A 17,329-nucleotide genomic window follows, 5' to 3' on the forward strand; every position below is an offset into this window, starting at 1 on the left:
AGCCACACAACCTCAGACATTTCAGGGAAAGATAAACAGATTTGTGCATATTTTTGCAATCACTGGAATTTCCATTACTTTCAGCCAAACGTAATAAAAGGGACCGATACAAAGGAATTGAAACCAAGTAGATCCGCTTTAAGTAAATCTTGAACTTCTTTATAATAATCGATCAATGAAATTATTTTAATCAGTTTGAGTTCAGGGCTTATTTCTAAAGTGGTTGCTACATATCTTGAAAACATTCTAAGCTTTATCATCATACCTGACACATATGCTTTATCAGATCAATGAAAATGTACAAAAACAAATTCAAGTGGTTGTGCGAAGTTCTCATATGATGAATAAAAAGATAAAAATGAGAAATTAGGAACAATTTTCCAAGAAAATGGCACTTATGAATTCACTAAGGTCAATATTATGTTTTTTCTCTTTTATATTCTGTTATTCTGTAGAATGACTGAAAGATAGAAGGGACTGCATAAATGATGATAAAATAAATTGATTCCTGAATAACATATATAATAATGAGCTAAATGTACCTTATTACATTTTATGAGTATATTCAGACATTTACAGAAATGAAAAGAAGAAAACAAGAGAAAGGATAAAAGATAGCCCAGGGTGGCACTGGAGGGGAGAGGGAAGTGGAGTATGGTGGTGGAGAGAGCTGTAGTGGTGGTGGGAGAGAGATTTTAACTACCCCTGAGGGAACAAATCCTATCCTGTCAAAATATTGACAAGAGTATAAAGCAATGGTATTCATTAAACAAACAAATAACCAGCTAATGGGAAACAACAGCCCTGGACATTTTGTTTGAAATGTTTTTGACAGGTCACTCAACACTTTTGCAATAAAAGAAACAGAACCAAATAACAGATTAATTAGTTAGGTGAAGCTGCCCTCCCATTGGAAAGTCAAATATACTTGGAGACTTAGGTCTTCAGAGACCTTACTTAAAAAGATACCAAATATAAGAGCACCTTTCTCATGAGGGATCTATTATCCATTTCTAGAAAATAAACAAGTCATCTATTATAGTACTGTCTGCCTTTATCACTGGTTATTTCTTCAAGTAGAAAGATTTTATTCAGAGAATATCTTCTGGAAAATTCTGTAAAAGCCACTTAGAAGAATGGGCCAAAGACCCTGCAATTACAAGAGTATCTGTGTGTGAGCTTGCATTTTTAATATACATTCTTGAATATGTTACTATTTTGCAGAGAATTTGGATTTATCTATCTGTTTAACTGTATCTCTAGGTTTGTTTATATTTCTATGCGTTTTCACTTTCTGTGTTATTCATAATGATATATGTATGGATATGCAGCACACAATTTACTAGTGACCTTATATGAATCTAGAATCTTAAAATATTGGGCTATTTAAATATTATACTTTGCTTGTATTTAGAAATGCAGTATGTAGTGTGAACTTGTGGAATTTTATATATGGTTTTGGGATTTACATTTATATTATATATGGTTATAATATAAGGGGATGAATTTGTGAGGTTGTAAAATACAGAGATAGGCAACCAAAAAAGGTTTTGTCATCTCCTTCTAAAATAGTTTTAGTAACTAGAGATATCTTTGCACATTTGGGTAACAGAACTGCTTAAATTCCTACAAAAGCCTAAAAAAGACGAGTTTTGAAATTTCTTTTCCTTGAAAACAATGAAAGTTAGCTAATGACAAAATGGTAACGGAGAGAAACTCAAGGGAAATGGTAACTGACGAGAGTCAGAAAAGGAAACTAAGGTGAAAATTGGGCAAAGAGCGGACAAGCTGAGAGGAAAGGAAAAGAAAACACGTGGAAAGAGGAAAGAAAAAGAAATAGAAGCCCTCAAATGGGAGAAGAACAGGGAGACAATTCCTTTGACTTGGGGTTTTTTTATGTCTCAATACAAAACAAATTTTGACTGAGCAGGAAAAAAAATCTGCTGGGAGAGAAACTCTGTCCTCTGTCACGTGGGAAGAAGGTCTGGGAAATGGCGAGAAGAAAAAGGGAGGCTAGAATGATGTACTCCGGCCCGCGGAGAGAAACTAAACGCGGAACTGAGCGTGCACTGCAGAAGTAGGTGCTCACAGCAAGAGATCAGGTGAGGGAACTACGCCAGAAGTTCAGTCAGGACTCATGGCGCCTCAAGGCCAGGCGGCAGTAGGAGAGAATTTCCATGACAGAATCGCATTCCACGTCGTGGGGATCTTCTACAGAAACGTGCCGTCTCCGCCCACCTAACAGTTCCATAACTGTGGCTCTCTCAGCGTTTTCTTTCATCCTTCTGTCAGCAGGGATGTAAGCAGGATGAACACAAACATCTCTGTGGTGACTGATTTCATTCTGGTAGGTTTCTCCCACCTGGCTCACCTCCAGGGCCTGCTCTTCTCTGTCTTTCTCACTGTCTACTTGCTCACGGTGACGGGGAACCTTCTCATCGTGACTCTGGTTTCAGTGGACGCTGCCCTCCAGTCCCCCATGTACTTCTTCCTTCGGATTCTCTCAGCCCTGGAGATCTGTTACACGTCTGTCACGGTCCCCCTGCTGCTGCACCACCTCCTCACAGGTCAGCGCCACATCGCTCGCTCTGGCTGTGCTCTCCAAATGTTCTTCTTTCTATTTTTTGGCGCCACAGAGTGTTGCCTCCTGGCCGCCATGGCTTATGACCGTTATGCGGCCATCTGTGAACCACTTCGCTACCCGCTGCTGCTGAACCGTAGGATGTGCTTACAGCTAGCTGGGTCAGCGTGGGCCTGTGGTGCTCTGGTGGGGCTGGGTCACACCTCCTTCATCTTCTCCTTGCCCTTCTGTGGTCCCAATGCCATCCCACACTTCTTCTGTGAGATCCAACCCATCCTGCAGTTAGTATGCGGAGACACTTCACTCAATGAACTGCAAATTATCTTGGCAGCGGCCCTCATCATCCTCTGCCCCTTTGGCCTTATCCTGGGCTCATATGGGCATATTCTGGCTACCATATACAGGATTCCATCCCGTTCAGGTCGCCGCAAGGCCTTCTCCACGTGCTCCTCGCACCTGATTGTGGTCTCCCTCTTCTACGGCACTGCCATCTTTATCTACATCCGCCCTAAGGCCAGCTATGATCCAGCCACTGACCCGTTGCTATCTCTTTTCTATGCTGTGGTCACCCCCATCCTCAATCCCATTATCTACAGTCTTCGGAATGCTGATGTCAAAGCTGCTTTAAAAAGGACCATTCAAAGAATAAGGCCGGTAGACATTTGACTAGGGATGATGATAATAATGCCACTCCCAGTCAACTCCAAACCTTCAAAAAGAAAAGGCTTAGCCCTGACCTTGGGAGAGGGCCAGTCTGTCAGGAAGACAGATTTACTTAGCAAGTAAGAATTACTGGAGCTAAGCTCCCTATTCACACAGCCCACCCCCACCAGCTACAGTCTATTGTACCTTCTATTGTAAGAAACTAGAAACTCACATGAAGGATCATATCTAAGGAGCAGAGCAAGTTGACAAGTAAGGAGAAGTCACAAAATATTATTCATATCAGACGATCAAGTAATATTTCCAGGTACACTGATGACACTTAAAGTAATTTAGCATTTGTAATCTTGCTCTAAGGAGCAGAGCAAGTTGACAAGTAAGGAGAAGTCACAAAATATTATTCATATCAGACGATCAAGTAATATTTCCAGGTACACTGATGACACTTAAAGTAATTTAGCATTTGTAATCCAAAGTAAAGCATTTTTTTTCTGGGTAGCACTGCTGGTTAATAGATTACCACAATAATTATACCTAATTAAACCGATTACCAGGTAAAGAGCAAAATTCTTAAGAAGTGAGGAGGGGGGTTACATCAGTTTCAGTGGTGGTGGGTTCTCAAGGAATCAGTGTGACATGGGGATTAAGAGAATAGATTTTAATACCAAACTTAAACTCAAGTCTTCTGACTGGCTGTGAAGAATGATGTAATCTTTTAATTTCCTTATAATAAAATTAGGATAATAACAAACTTTATTTTTGGGGGGCTTCATGAGAACTTATAGACTTGTAAGCCACCAAATTTAATGTCTAGCAAAAATAATGTCTCAATAAATGCTTTTTTAGAGAGAGAGACAGGTAATATGGAAGATAATATCCACCCCACATTGGGTGATTTTGTGGGAGAGAAGGGTATTCTGGGAATGTCAATTGCACTGCTAACCCAAAGCAAAAAGAAGTAGGAAATTACACTCACCACTGCAGCAGAAAGCTGCCCCTGCACAGAGACAAAGACACCCAGACACTAGAGCAAACATAACGACAAAGCACGAGTGTCAAAAATATGCAAAAAAAAAAAAAAGAAATGAGCTCACATAATTTAAAAAGATGTCTCAGAGGAATGCACATATAATGCACATTCTTTTAAAAAATTCCAATGCTTTATTCAATTTTGCAATCATTTATGGAAAGCCTTCTGGGGCCCTGTGATGAATACCAAGTAACCACAGGGTTTGATTTGCCCAGATGGTACTTATACCTGGTTGGGGAGACAAGACTGATTCTCACAAAACTCAGAGAGCAGTGCAATGTAGGGAAATACTCAAAACAAAAGGTAATCAATGGTCACATGCTTCCCATCTGCCATCAGACCACCCAGAGGGGTGGTCTGGCTTTCTCTGGAGTCACACGAATTGTCTGGGTCCTTGATTTTCAAGAGGAGCTCAACCCAGTTTAAATATATTCCTATAACCTATATACATATAAATGAGTAAAATCTCAAAACTACTGTTCCTTCTGTTCCTTAGTACTTATAAAGACCTCATATTGAGGGAAGACCTCAAATTGAAAGGACATTAGGGAAGGATTGCCTGAAGGATTGATAAAATAGATTTTGCAGACTAAAGCAGACCAGCAAGGACCTGCACACATAAATGCATTGTTTTCTACCTCCCACCTTTACACACCCCACAAAAGCCTTCATAGAGCTGTTCTTGATAAATATTGTTTTGACGTTCTACCATGGTTTACATTGAGGAGGATTATAAGAAACGTTATGAAACTCTGAGGAAAAATTTCATGTTTCAATGCTGGGAATAAATATACTTTTATCATATAAACAATAACTTTTTTCTGAAAGTTCTTTGTAGATATAATTGACATAATAAATTGCATATATTTTAATGTAAAATTTAATAGGCTTTGTTATTTGTATACACCCAAGAAATCATAACCAGTCATGATCTGGATATTTTTGATTTAAAATTTCCTCATATTCCATCACAATTTCTGCCTTTCACCTCTTCTATTCCCAAACAAACTTTGATCAAATTTCTGTGACTATAAATTAGCCTTTTCTAGAGGATTATATAAATGGAGTAATAAAGTATGTGCTTTTTGTAGTCTGATTTCTTTTACTTTTAAAAAAGATTTATTTATTTGTGCATACAGAACTGGGGTACAGGCCAGAGGTGCAAGGGCAGTGAGAGGATTCACCAGAGACAGAGTGGGGAGCAGAACGGGCAGACAGAGGAAGTACACTGCTGAGGGGAGCAGTGGGCGGGTCAGGGGCTGCTGCGCCATGTGGATCACTTCCTGGGTGGGGATCGAACATATGCTGAAGTGGCTTTAACTTCTTAGTGCTGCGCTTTAACCCGCTGCGCCACCAGGGAGGGCCTCTTTCGCTTTATTTTTATTGAGGTAACATTGGTTTACAACGCGGTATGTTAGTCCCAGTCACGGGAAAGTATATCACCGCCAAGATGAACGTCACCATCCCGCTCACGCTGGGGCAAGGTTCGGACTGCACCGTCACTCATGGGTTCCTTCCCTGCTTTGTTTTCCTTCTCTCCTTCCTGGTTTTTAGTTTCAGTTCTACAACCTGATTTCTGGGGTTTCTTTTTAGTTTGGTTTTGACCAACCCATTTAAAAAAGTTCTCCATAGTCTACTTATAAGTGAAACCATCTTATTTTTGCATTTCTTCTTCTGACTTATTTTGCTTAACATTATTCCCTCAGATTTTATCCGTATGTTGCAAATGGCAACAGTTCATTTTTCTTATAGTTGAATGATATCCCACTGTGTGTATGCATATGTGAGTGTGTATATGTGAGTGTGTATATATGAGTGTGTATATGTGAGTGTGTATATGTGAGTGTGTATGTGTGTATGTGAATGTGTGTGGATCATGGTTCCCATAACTTGACTCTTGTAAACAGTGCTGCAGTGGACATGGGAATGCAAGTTTCCTTCTGAATTAGATATTTTGGTGTTCAAATAGATACTTAGGAGTAGAATTGCTACATTATATAGTGGATCTATTTCTAATAGTTCAGAAAACTCCATGCTATTTTCTATAGGGGATAAACTAGAACAGTGAACAAGGGATTACTTTTCTCCACACCCTTATCAGCACTTGTAATTTCTGCTTTTTAAATTTAATTAATTTTATTTGCGAATATTTTTACATCATTATTTTTGTACACTCTATGCTTTCTCTTCTAAGGTGTAGTCCCCTTAAAATTCTTACTATTAATTAACTTGTGAATCATCACCAGAGTCCCTTGTGCTTTCCCCTTCCCTGTTTTGATCATTCTCTTTCCCCCTGCCCTGTTTGTTAATTTTGTTTTTAATTTATTAATTTTTTTTTCTGGATCCCTTATTTGGTTCCTCTATATTCTGCCTATAAGTGAAACCATTTGGTATTTTTCTTTTTCCTTCTGACTTATTTCACTTAGCATAATCTCTTCCAGTTCCATCAATGTTGCTGTGAAGGGCATGAGCTTATCTTTTTTGATTGCTGAGTAGTATTCCATTGTGTAGATATCCCACATCTTCTTGTTCTAGTCATCTAATTTGGGCTATTTCAATGTCTTACCTATTTTAAATAGTACTGCAGTAATCATATGAATGCAAGTATCCTTTTGAAGTAATGTTTTTGTGTTTTTTTTATGTATGGAATTGCCAGGTCATCTGGAAGCTCCATTTTCAGTAGCATGAGGAAACTCCACACAGTTTTCCATTGTGTTTGAACCAATCTGCATTCCCACCAGCAGTGGAAGAGAGTTCCTTTTATTCTACATTCTCAACAACATTTGTTGTTGCTAGCTTTTTAAATATGTTTAACACTTGGCTGGTGTGAGGTGGTATCTCATTGTGGTTTCGATTTGCATCTCCCTGTTTATAAGTAATGTTGAACACTTTTTCATTTGCCTTTTGGCCATTTGCATTTCCTCTTTGGAGAAGTGTCTTTTGAGCTTTTCAGTTTATTTTGTTTTTGTTGAGTTACTGAGTTCTTTGTGATCACTTCCTTATCAGCTGAATGGAATGCAAAACATTTCTCCCAGCTGGTGGGGTGTCTCTTTGTTTTGGTTAGTGTCTCTTTTGCCGCATAGCAGCCTTTTGGTTTGATGTAATACGAGCTGTTCATCTTTTCCTTCATTTCTTTGCTTTGGGGGATGTCACTAAGATGTATGTCATGTAGTGTTTTTTTTTTTTAAAGATTTATTTATGTATGCATAAGGATTGGGGTACTGGCCATAGGTATAGAGGTGGTGAGAAGATTCACCAGAGACAGAGTGGGGAGCAGACCAGGCAGATAATCTGCTGAGGGGAGCAGTGGGCAAGACAGGAGAGGTCTGCTGTATCATGTGGATCATAACCAATGGAGCCAACTTGCACTAAAGCATGTGTGGCTAGCTTGCAGTGCTGCTTCCTAACCCATTGCACCACCAGGGAGGGTCCTCATGTAGTGTATTACCAATATTTTATTCTAAATATTCTATGGCTTTAGGTCTTATGTTCAATTTTTTATTCATTATGAGTTGACTTTTGTGAATGGTGTGAGGTAGCTAGCTACCTCCTTTGCAAGTCTAGCTTCATTCCTTTGCACTTGGTGGTTCAGTTTTCCAGGCACCATTTATCCAGCAAACTGTCCTTGTTCCATTGAATATTCTTTGCTCCTTTATCAAAGATTTTCTCTCTGTCTATATATATATATGCTTTTCTTTTTGGGTTTTCTACTCTATTTCACTTTTTTCTTTGTTTTTGTTCCAGTCCCATACTGTTTAAATTACTATGGCTTGATAGTAATAGTCTGAGGTCTGGCACTGTGATGGCCCCTTTCTTCTTTTTCGTTGGGAGAGCTTTGGTATTAAGTTTTTTTTGTGGCTTCATATGAATTTCATTAATATTTGTTCTATTTCTTTGAAGAATGTCATTTAGAATTTTATGGGAATTGCACTGAATTGGTAAATTGTTTTCAGTACAATGACCATTTTAATAATGTCAATTCTTCCAACCCACGAGCAGGGGATATCTTTCCATCCCTTTGTGTCTTCTTCTGTTTCTTTAACAATATTTTATAATTTTCATTGTAAAGGAGGTCACTTACCTCCTTGGTTAAGTTTATTCCCAGGTTTTTTTTTTTTTTTTGGAGTCAATTGTATGTGGGATGGTTTTCTTAATTTCTTCTTCAGCTTGACTAATGAAAGCTATTGGAAAGCTACTGGTTTTTGTGTGTTGATTTTGTATCCTGCTACTTTACTAAATTGGTTTATTATTTTAAACAGTTTTACTATGGACTTTTTAGGATTATCTATGTAAGTTATTATTGTCTGCACATAATGAAAATTTAAATTGTTTTTTCCCTACGTAGATTACTTGTATATCTTTTGCTTGTCTTAGTGTTCTGGCTAAGACTTCCAATATTATATTGTAAAGCAGTGGTGAGAATCCTGTAACAAGATAACTTTGTCTTGTTACAGGTCTTAAATGGAACGCTTTCAGCTTTTCACCATTGAGAATAATATTGGTTGTGGGTTTTCGACAGATGGCTTTTCTCATGTTAAGGTATGTTGCTTCTATCCCAAGAATTTCAAAGGCCTTCATTATAACTGAGTGTTGAATTTTGTCAAATGCTTTCTTAAAATCTATTGATAATGATCATATGACTTTTATTTTCCTTTTTTGTTGATGTGTTGGATTACATTAATTGATTTTCAGATGTGGAACCACTCTTGTGCCTTTGGAGTAAATTTCACCTGGTTGTGGTGTATTATCCTCTTCATGTATTGCTTGATTCTATTGACAGGGATTTTATTAAGGATTTTTACATGAATATACAGGGAGATTGGCTTGTAGTTTGCTTCTTTTGTGTTGTCTTTGTGTGGTTTTGGTATGAAGGAATGGAGGAAGTAACGCAGGCCTGAGAAAAACTAGACTAGCTTATGGTGGCCAAGATATGGAAACATCTAGGTATTTATGAATAGGTGAATGGATAAGAAGATACATGCACATACATAGATACACAAACCACACATCTCAACAATGGAATACTACTCAACCATGAAAATGAACGAAACCTTGCTATTTGTAACAACATGAATATACCAAGAGGGTGTTATGGTAAGTGAAATAAGTCAGACAGAGACAAACACCATATTATTTCACTTATAAGTAGAGCCTAAAAAGCCAAAATGCATAAAAAACCATCAAATCATAGAGACAGAAACCAGACTGTTGTTGACTAGAGGTGTGGAAGATTGATGGGTAGATGTAATAGGTAAAGGGATCAAGAAGAACAAACTTCCAACTACAAAATAAGGAAAGGATCTGCAAGTGTATGGCATGGGGCCTCTAATAAATAGTGTGGACTGCACAAATGAAAATTGTTAAGAGAACTTATAATGATCATTTTGTAAGGTATGCAAATATAAAATCATTATTATATACATCTGAAGCTAAAATAAAAACTGTATTACACGTCAATAAAAAATATATGGTGGCAAAATATCAAGCCCTTACATTGGTTCAGGGAAGGGGATTTCTGTGCTTATTTGTTAGTCAGAGAGAAAGTGGGATTGAAGTGAAAGTTTTGGTCCAGGGTTTAGTACCAAGATGAAAATTTTGGTGCAGTTAAGTGATAGTCAGGCAAATTTTCTGACAGGTAAAAATTCTATTGCTCTCCCAGGTGTGGTTCACTTGCTGGGGAACACAGGTAAGCAGGACATGGAAGCTGCTTTTCAGAAACTGATTCATCAATGACGCTTATCAGTTCCCAGATTGCAGGTAGTTCCCAAACTTTAGGAGGCTCAAGGTTAGGAGGCCCCGGGTATGCAGACAGTAACAGCCCCAGAGTCAAGGTTCCCAGCCCAACCTTGCCCTGACTGCCTCGAACTTACATGAAGTAAAGGTCAGACTCAGAAATATGTGTCCGAACACACATTTGGATGAGAAACCTGATTTCTATAGCAACTTCACAGAAGCGAACAGTGAGAGAGTTGTGAGGCAGGCTTGGGCTTGTCTACCAGAGAAGGAAGTTGAGGATGGGGGAAAAGTGGGGAGGGAACACAATAGACTGTAGAGGAGGAAGATGGCATGCGGAGGAAGATGGCATGCGGATGCAGTCACAATGTAGGGGAGATCCTTTATCTCTAAATCATATAATTGTTAACCTGTGTTGCATCAATAACTAAAATAGGCCACTGAAATAAATATTTGGACTTTGCAATGACATGTCAGCAATACTACCTTTAAAGAAGGCCCAACTTTGACAAGACTTTGATAAGCTGTATAAAATGCTACTACTATGAGTAGTTTCTGTTGAGAGTTGCCAGGAATAATGAGATTAAGTGATGGTTATGGGGTGGGGAGTGAAGACTAAAAAAGTCTTTTGGAGGACAACTATTGGTGGTGTAGTTTAAGGATGCTGCAGAGAACTTAGATCAATGGGGTGATGAATTCTGAAAGGGATACTTGGAGTTAGGAGATCCTTGGTGGAGAGCATTGGTTCTCATGGAGATGGAAAAATGGGTTCCCATGTGACATTTTTTCTGCTCTGCTTTTGGTGAAGCCAACAGTTAAGGAACTTCCTCTGGAAAAAGACAAATGAATGTCTCAGGTGGCTGATATTTCTTGTTCATAAGGCTGCTCACCAACAATCCGTAATTGGCTCTCAGGGACCTCTCTCCTCTCAACAATTGTCAGCCCTCCCTGGTGATAAAGGAAAGAATCTACAATGAAAGGGTGGAAGAATCTGGGAGCTAGAAAAGGGGATGGAGGCCAGAGAAGAAATGGCTCTGGGGAGTGGCAGGTGGCAAGTGTGACATTTTTTTTATCAATGTCCTTCATGATTTCAGACTGAACTCCAGGTGGGAGGGGTTTGAAGACAGGACTCAATATTTTGAAGTATTCAGCAGACCTTAGCACCTATTCTTCTATTCACAATCTTTTCTTTAGGTTTGCTATTTCAGGTGAGTTTCTTGTTGTTGTAAAGTTAATTATAGTTGCCAGAGATCTTTAGAACAGCTAAAGTATGGTGTTTACAAATTTTTCTTTTCTAACCAGTAATATAATTCATCTAACTCAGAAAGTCAAAATCTTTCTCTCTCTCTCTTTTTCCCCAAAGGTACTTAGAGGAATTCCACAGTCCTCTTCTAGACTCAAAGTTTTGCTACTTCATTTGAATCTTTAAAAATTTGAGTCCTAGTCCATCCTGCAGCAAATTGCTTTTAGACACTTACTGAAATTCTACTGCTTTACGTCCCTGCTAGTGTGTTACAGCATCAGATTTCCTGTCAGGTGTCGTCACCACAGCGCTCCCACCCCAAAGCACCCATAGTCATAGGGCTCCCCAACTCCTGAACCCCATTTCTCACCTCTCCTCCTCTGAAAGTCACACATCTCTGCTTCAAGGCTTGATTTTCTTTTTAAGATTTATCTATTTATGCTTACAAAAACTGGGGTACAGGCCAGAGGTGCAGGGGGGTGAGAGGATTCACCAGAGGCAGAGTGGGGAGCAGAACAGGCAGATCGACAAAGCACACTGCCGGAGGGAGCAGCGGGCGCGTCAGGAGAGGTCTGCCGCGCCATGTGGGTCAGCTTCCTGGCCCAGGATGGAACTCGTCCTGAGTGGCTTCGGAGAGCTTCATCACGCGGTGCTCTAACCCATTGCGCCACCAGGGAGAGCCCCTCAATGGTTGATTTTAAAGTTTGTTTTGTCTATTTTTTATTTCCCCTGCTCTTTCTGTTTCCCTAGTCCCTCCCAGTTCTACCCACGTTGAGAACTTTGTTCTCTCCTTTACTTCTGGAGGTGGGGAACTGCAGGTGTCAGTAGCTGAATATATTCAAGAGAACAGGTATGGTGTAGGAAAGCTGCACACCAATTGTTATCACGTTAACAATGTGTTCCACTACTTTTTGAAATTCGTTATATTAAAATGACTTTTGGTATATTTTCTACTTTATTATAGAATAAATTCTTTTTTTTAAAGATTTACTTATTTGTGTATACAGAGCTGGTGTGCAGGCCAGAGGTATAGGGGCAGTCAGGGGATTCACCAGAGACAGAGTGGGGAGCAGAACAGGCAGATCGACGAAGTACACTGCTGAGGGGAGCAGCGGGCAGGTCAGGAGGGGTCTGCTGCACCATGTGGGTCAGCTCCAGGGTCACCGGCACTGAAGCGGTGACTGCTTTCTTGAATTGGTGCATCTTAAACTGTTGCGCTACTGGGCGGGCCATATTATAGAATAAATTCTAAAGGGAATTAACTAGTCAATAGATTAAGAATTCAAAATAAAATTCTTACTGTTTGTTTTCTATTTATAAAAATAACATGTATACTAGACTTTGAAAATATGCTAGATAATAAATTATTTTCATTTCTGCAGGATAAATTAAACTTCATTGTTTGATATATTATTCTTCACTTCTTTCTTCTTGAAATGTCGTTTACATTTCTTCTTCAGAGGCTAAAATTTTGCACTATTTTTTCATCTTGATATCAAACATTTCCTACATTTTTTGGAGTCTTCTCGCTACAAATTTTACTCCATTCCTCGGAGTGTCCCAAGTCTAAATTCAGTTCCTTCCCCTGTGTTATCACTGTTTCTAACGTAGTAATGATCTCTTGGTCCCTTTCCCTGCTGGTGTCTTTCCAATTTCTCTATAATCCTCATACCCTATTACCTTCTCTTTACTTTCCTCTTTTTCTCTATTCCCCATCCTAATTCTTTGAAAAACAGGCTTTTGAATGTGGTGACCTGAAAAACCAGCATTATGTTTCTCACATTAAAATGTAAAATTAGTTTTCATATGAATAAACTTTTAAAACATTACCAAAAACAGTCTGATTGTGAAGACTATAATTGATTGGGCTAAATCTATATTTTCACAAATTTTGTAAGCAAATTTGTGACCATCTATTTAAATTAGACCTTTAATTTGTCATTAGGAATTCCAATATTTTCTTTGAGGTTGACTAGCTCATACATTACACTACTGTCACCTCAATCACAAATAGTTTAAGACCCCAAGATATTTGTGTTTCATTCTCATCCAAGCTGTTATCTTCTAACCAAGTCCTCGGATACATTGGCATATTTTAGTATTTGTTCAGTGGCATAATGAAGGTAAATGGTGCCTAGGGATATCGTAATGTTTGTTTTTTCTTTTCCCATATTGTATAGTGTGTGTGCGTGAGCACAGTGTGTGTTGCTTCAAAACCTTCAAGTGTGCCATGGTATCTACAGAATAAAGCTCTATCTCTTTCTCATTGCTAGGTTTTACCAAGATGAAGATGAAATTCTTTGTGGGGTCCTGAAGATTGTCACTCACTACTATCCCTTTTATAGCCTCTTGCATTTGAAGATCAGTAGACGTGCCTTTCCTTAAGTTTCCTGCTTCCTCTTGTACTCATTCTGCATTCTCTAAAATAGTCAGGATAATTGGAATGAGAGAGTGTAGCATCTTTCCTCTGAGCAGAGTTGTGAAATTGATTGCAATAGGCTTATGTGAAGTTCACAGCATAATTCTTAAACTTACTTTTGTTCTTTATGTTTCTTTCTGATTTCAGCGAGCCAAAGTGGTGTCATAGAAAAGAAGGATTGATTACACCTCAGGAACTGGAAGATGAATGAATGAAATCTAAAATAAAAACCTTGGTTCACTATAGGAATAAATTATTTAGAGTCTATATGACTCATTGTTGGCAATTTCTCAGGGAGTGGTGGTTAGCTGTTTATTACTTGAGGAATTATAACCTTTTTTTTTTTTTTTTTTTTGCTTGATGCCTCTCTTGCAAAGGAATGTTGTAGAAAGAAACCCAAACCTTAAGTTGAATTTGGGCTAGGTAAATAAACAAGATAAAGGACTTGCCCAGAGGAATGCCAAATCCATATAACAAGGAGGCACAAATGGGGTAAAGGGTAAAGGAATAGATTTGAGAGGCAGGTGTTAGAGGACATTTACCAGAACATGTAGGTTTCTAGGTCTCAGTAGTACAGAACCCCACTCCAGTCATTTCACAGAACTTTGGCTATAGCAGGGGTCATTTCAGACAGTAGCTGTTTATTGCGATAGCATCTTTGTTTAGGACTTTGTTAGCTATAGTAGATATGCCTTTTAATCGCTGTGATAAATAAACTAGCAGTCTTGTGGAGGTAAAAGTACAAGCAATAAAATAATCAATTCAAGGTGGCACACATTTGCACAGCAGGTTTCAGCTGCATGGAGCCCGCCCTTCTTTCATCCTTGTTGTTGAGGTTCTAGCTTCCCTAGTACCATTTAAGTGCTTATTGGGCCTCACTGTCCTGATGTTTAAAAACTTTCAGGTGAGACTTGTTGTCTACAGGTTAAAGTTTGAGCTCATCCTCATGACAGAAACAGCCTTCGCATTTTGGTCCTGACTTACCCCTCCATCTCTATTCATACCCTCCATCATTCTCATCAATTCTGTGCTTCTTCAGGAGTGAAATTCTTTGAACTGCTTTTCACTTCTTTCCCCGGTTGCCTTTTCCTCACATCTGTGCTGTTTAGAGCCTTTACCTGAAATGTCTCATCTCCATATTTTCCATTTTTCCACAGAAATCACAGATCAGTTCAGGGTCACACATTTCTACTAGTATTTTCTCCAGGTTATTTGCCAACCTCTTTTAGTGTATTGAAATTTTCTCTTGATGTGTTGATTTTGTACACAGTGGACTTTTGGAGACTTGTTAGTAGCAATTGAGAAGGGAATGGGAAATGGATTATATACAAGTGCTAGATCTGCACTCAGAGAACACTACAATAGAGTGTAGTGCTCTTTAATCATAAAATTCCACCTCTCAGAAAACTGATGTTTTAGCCTATTTGTATTTAAAAAGTCACATTTTATTTAATATAATAAGTATAATATTTTTTAAATACATGGCCAAAATAACATTGTTAGGATTTGGTAGCTACAGAAACACACGAAAAAAATATGTCATACATATGATACAGTATGAGTATGTATATATATATATATATATATATATATATAGTACATAATCTTTGCCTATACTATATAAAGTCTTTTCCTATACTATATGTAGTATACATATAGTATATAGTGATATATATATTAATAGTCTTTGCCTTTTATCTATTCTTTAAAACTTAACCTACACCTATTGTGTTTTCAGAAAAGTCATGACACATTTTTGCATAGAAAACAGAAACAATACATCATGACTTTTTGCCAACCCAATATTTTCTTCAGAGTGACTTCCCTGAACCTGATCTCAGACTCCTCAACTTCTGCCTGGGTTTGGTGCCTCTCTGCTACCACAGCACCTAGACTTTATGTGACAATTTTTTCATGCTTCCATTGCAAATCCTGTTATTATTTGATGAAACAAGTAATAACAAAGATTATTTGATTAAAAGATAGGGAACACTAAAAAGCAGAAAGCTACACAGAAGGAAATCCTGTAAGACAGTTATAAATAAGTTGTAACAGTGAGGTGGGAATATAGAAGATTTTTCCAAGGAACAACTGATGAGATTTCACTGATGGGGAAAGAGAGAAAAGGTGTTGAGATAAAGAAGACTACAATAGAGTATGCTTGGGTATCAAGCAGAAATTTCAATCCATTTTAGTAGCATTGATTATTATGGGAAAGGTAAGAGTTTGTTGCTGATCATACTGATTTTTGCTCTCATTGTGGAATGCATTCGGAAGCTATTATAACGGTTCTCATGAGGAAGGTTATGGCTGCTTACACAAATGAGGGTGATGGCATTTACATTGTAATAGGGCCTTTAGATAGAATTAATAAAGTCAAGGACTTTGAAAGACGGAAACTGTGAGTTTAGATAAACTCTTATGAAGGGAAGCTGGGGAATTTGGAGTTGGGGAGGGAGTAAGCAGCTGAAAATACAGACAGAGGAAAACTTGTGAAAGTGCTTCTTGTTGTGGAGACTCACTTTTATCTTTTCAATTTTAGCCCTACTTATCTCAGGCTTGGTGAAGAAGATATAAGATTCACTAAATTTTCTCCCTTAATCACCGCCAGAAAGAAAATTGGATGATTCACATGGAAATTGTCTCTATAGAAAACCAAACTATTACTGGATTTGTCCTTCTTGGCTTCTATGATATAATTGAGCTTCATCCCCTGTTATTTATTATGTTCACTGTCATCTATGCTTCCATTATAACAGGCAATATGCTAATCATTGTGGCTGTGGTTAATTCCCAGAGGCTCCACACACCCATGTATTTCTTCCTGGCTAACCTGTCCTTCTTGGAGATCCTCTATACCTCCACAGTGGTGCCAAAAATGTTGGAGGGTTTCTTGCAGGAGGTAGCCATTTCTGTTACTGGCTGCTTGCTCCAGTTCTTCATCTTTGGTTCTTTAGCCACTGCGGAATGCTTCCTGTTAGCCATCATGGCATATGATCGCTACTTGGCCATCTGCTACCCACTACGTTACCCACTCTTGATGGCTCCCAGGTGTTGTGTGGTGTTGGTGGCTATAGCCTGGCTCTCTGGATTCCTGGTAGATGGGTTGGTTGTGATCCTGATGGTCCAACTGAGATTCTGTGGCCCTAACCACATTGACCACTTTTACTGTGATTTCATGCCGTTGGTGAACTTGGCCTGCTCAGATCCCCACGTAGCCCAGATGACAACATTTGTACTCTCTGTGGTCTGCCTCACTGTTCCGTTTGGACTGATTCTGACATCTTATGCCCGGATTGTGGTAACTGTGCTGAAAATTCCAGCTGGGGCCAGCAGGCGCAAGGCTTTCTCCACATGTTCCTCCCACATAGCTGTTGTGTCTACATTCTATGGAACACTTATGGTTTTGTATATTGCACCCTCTGCTGTCCATTCCCAGCTCCTCCCCAAGATCTTTGCCCTGCTTTACACTGTGGTCACCCCTCTCTTCAATCCTGTAATCTACACCCTGAGGAATAAGGAGGTTCATCAGGCACTACAGAGGCTTTTCTACAATAAACAAAATGAAATATTTGACTGAAGGAGTAGAACTATAGATTTTATTTGGACTTTGGATATTTCCATTGGGTATCTTCAAGGATTGGTTGAGAAGGAATAATT

The 17,329-nt window shown here is 38.7% G+C and overlaps 2 protein-coding genes across 2 annotated transcripts; both read left to right on the forward strand.

Moving 5' to 3' along the window:
- Nucleotides 1–2,308: 2,308 nt before the first annotated feature.
- Nucleotides 2,309–3,247, forward strand: LOC101631781 (olfactory receptor 10C1). Its single transcript, XM_004694752.1, has one exon. It carries the CDS (start codon nucleotides 2,309–2,311, stop codon nucleotides 3,245–3,247), a length of 939 nt encoding a protein of 312 aa, XP_004694809.1.
- Nucleotides 3,248–16,301: 13,054 nt separating this feature from the next.
- Nucleotides 16,302–17,249, forward strand: LOC101624985 (olfactory receptor 11A1). The gene has a single exon (XM_004694726.1). The coding sequence runs from the start codon at nucleotides 16,302–16,304 to the stop codon at nucleotides 17,247–17,249; it is 948 nt and encodes a 315-aa protein (XP_004694783.1).
- Nucleotides 17,250–17,329: the final 80 nt, after the last annotated feature.

This window comes from Condylura cristata, unplaced genomic scaffold, assembly GCF_000260355.1.
Source record: "Condylura cristata isolate star-nosed mole 26May11 unplaced genomic scaffold, ConCri1.0 scaffold00046, whole genome shotgun sequence".
Lineage (NCBI taxonomy): Eukaryota > Metazoa > Chordata > Mammalia > Eulipotyphla > Talpidae > Condylura > Condylura cristata.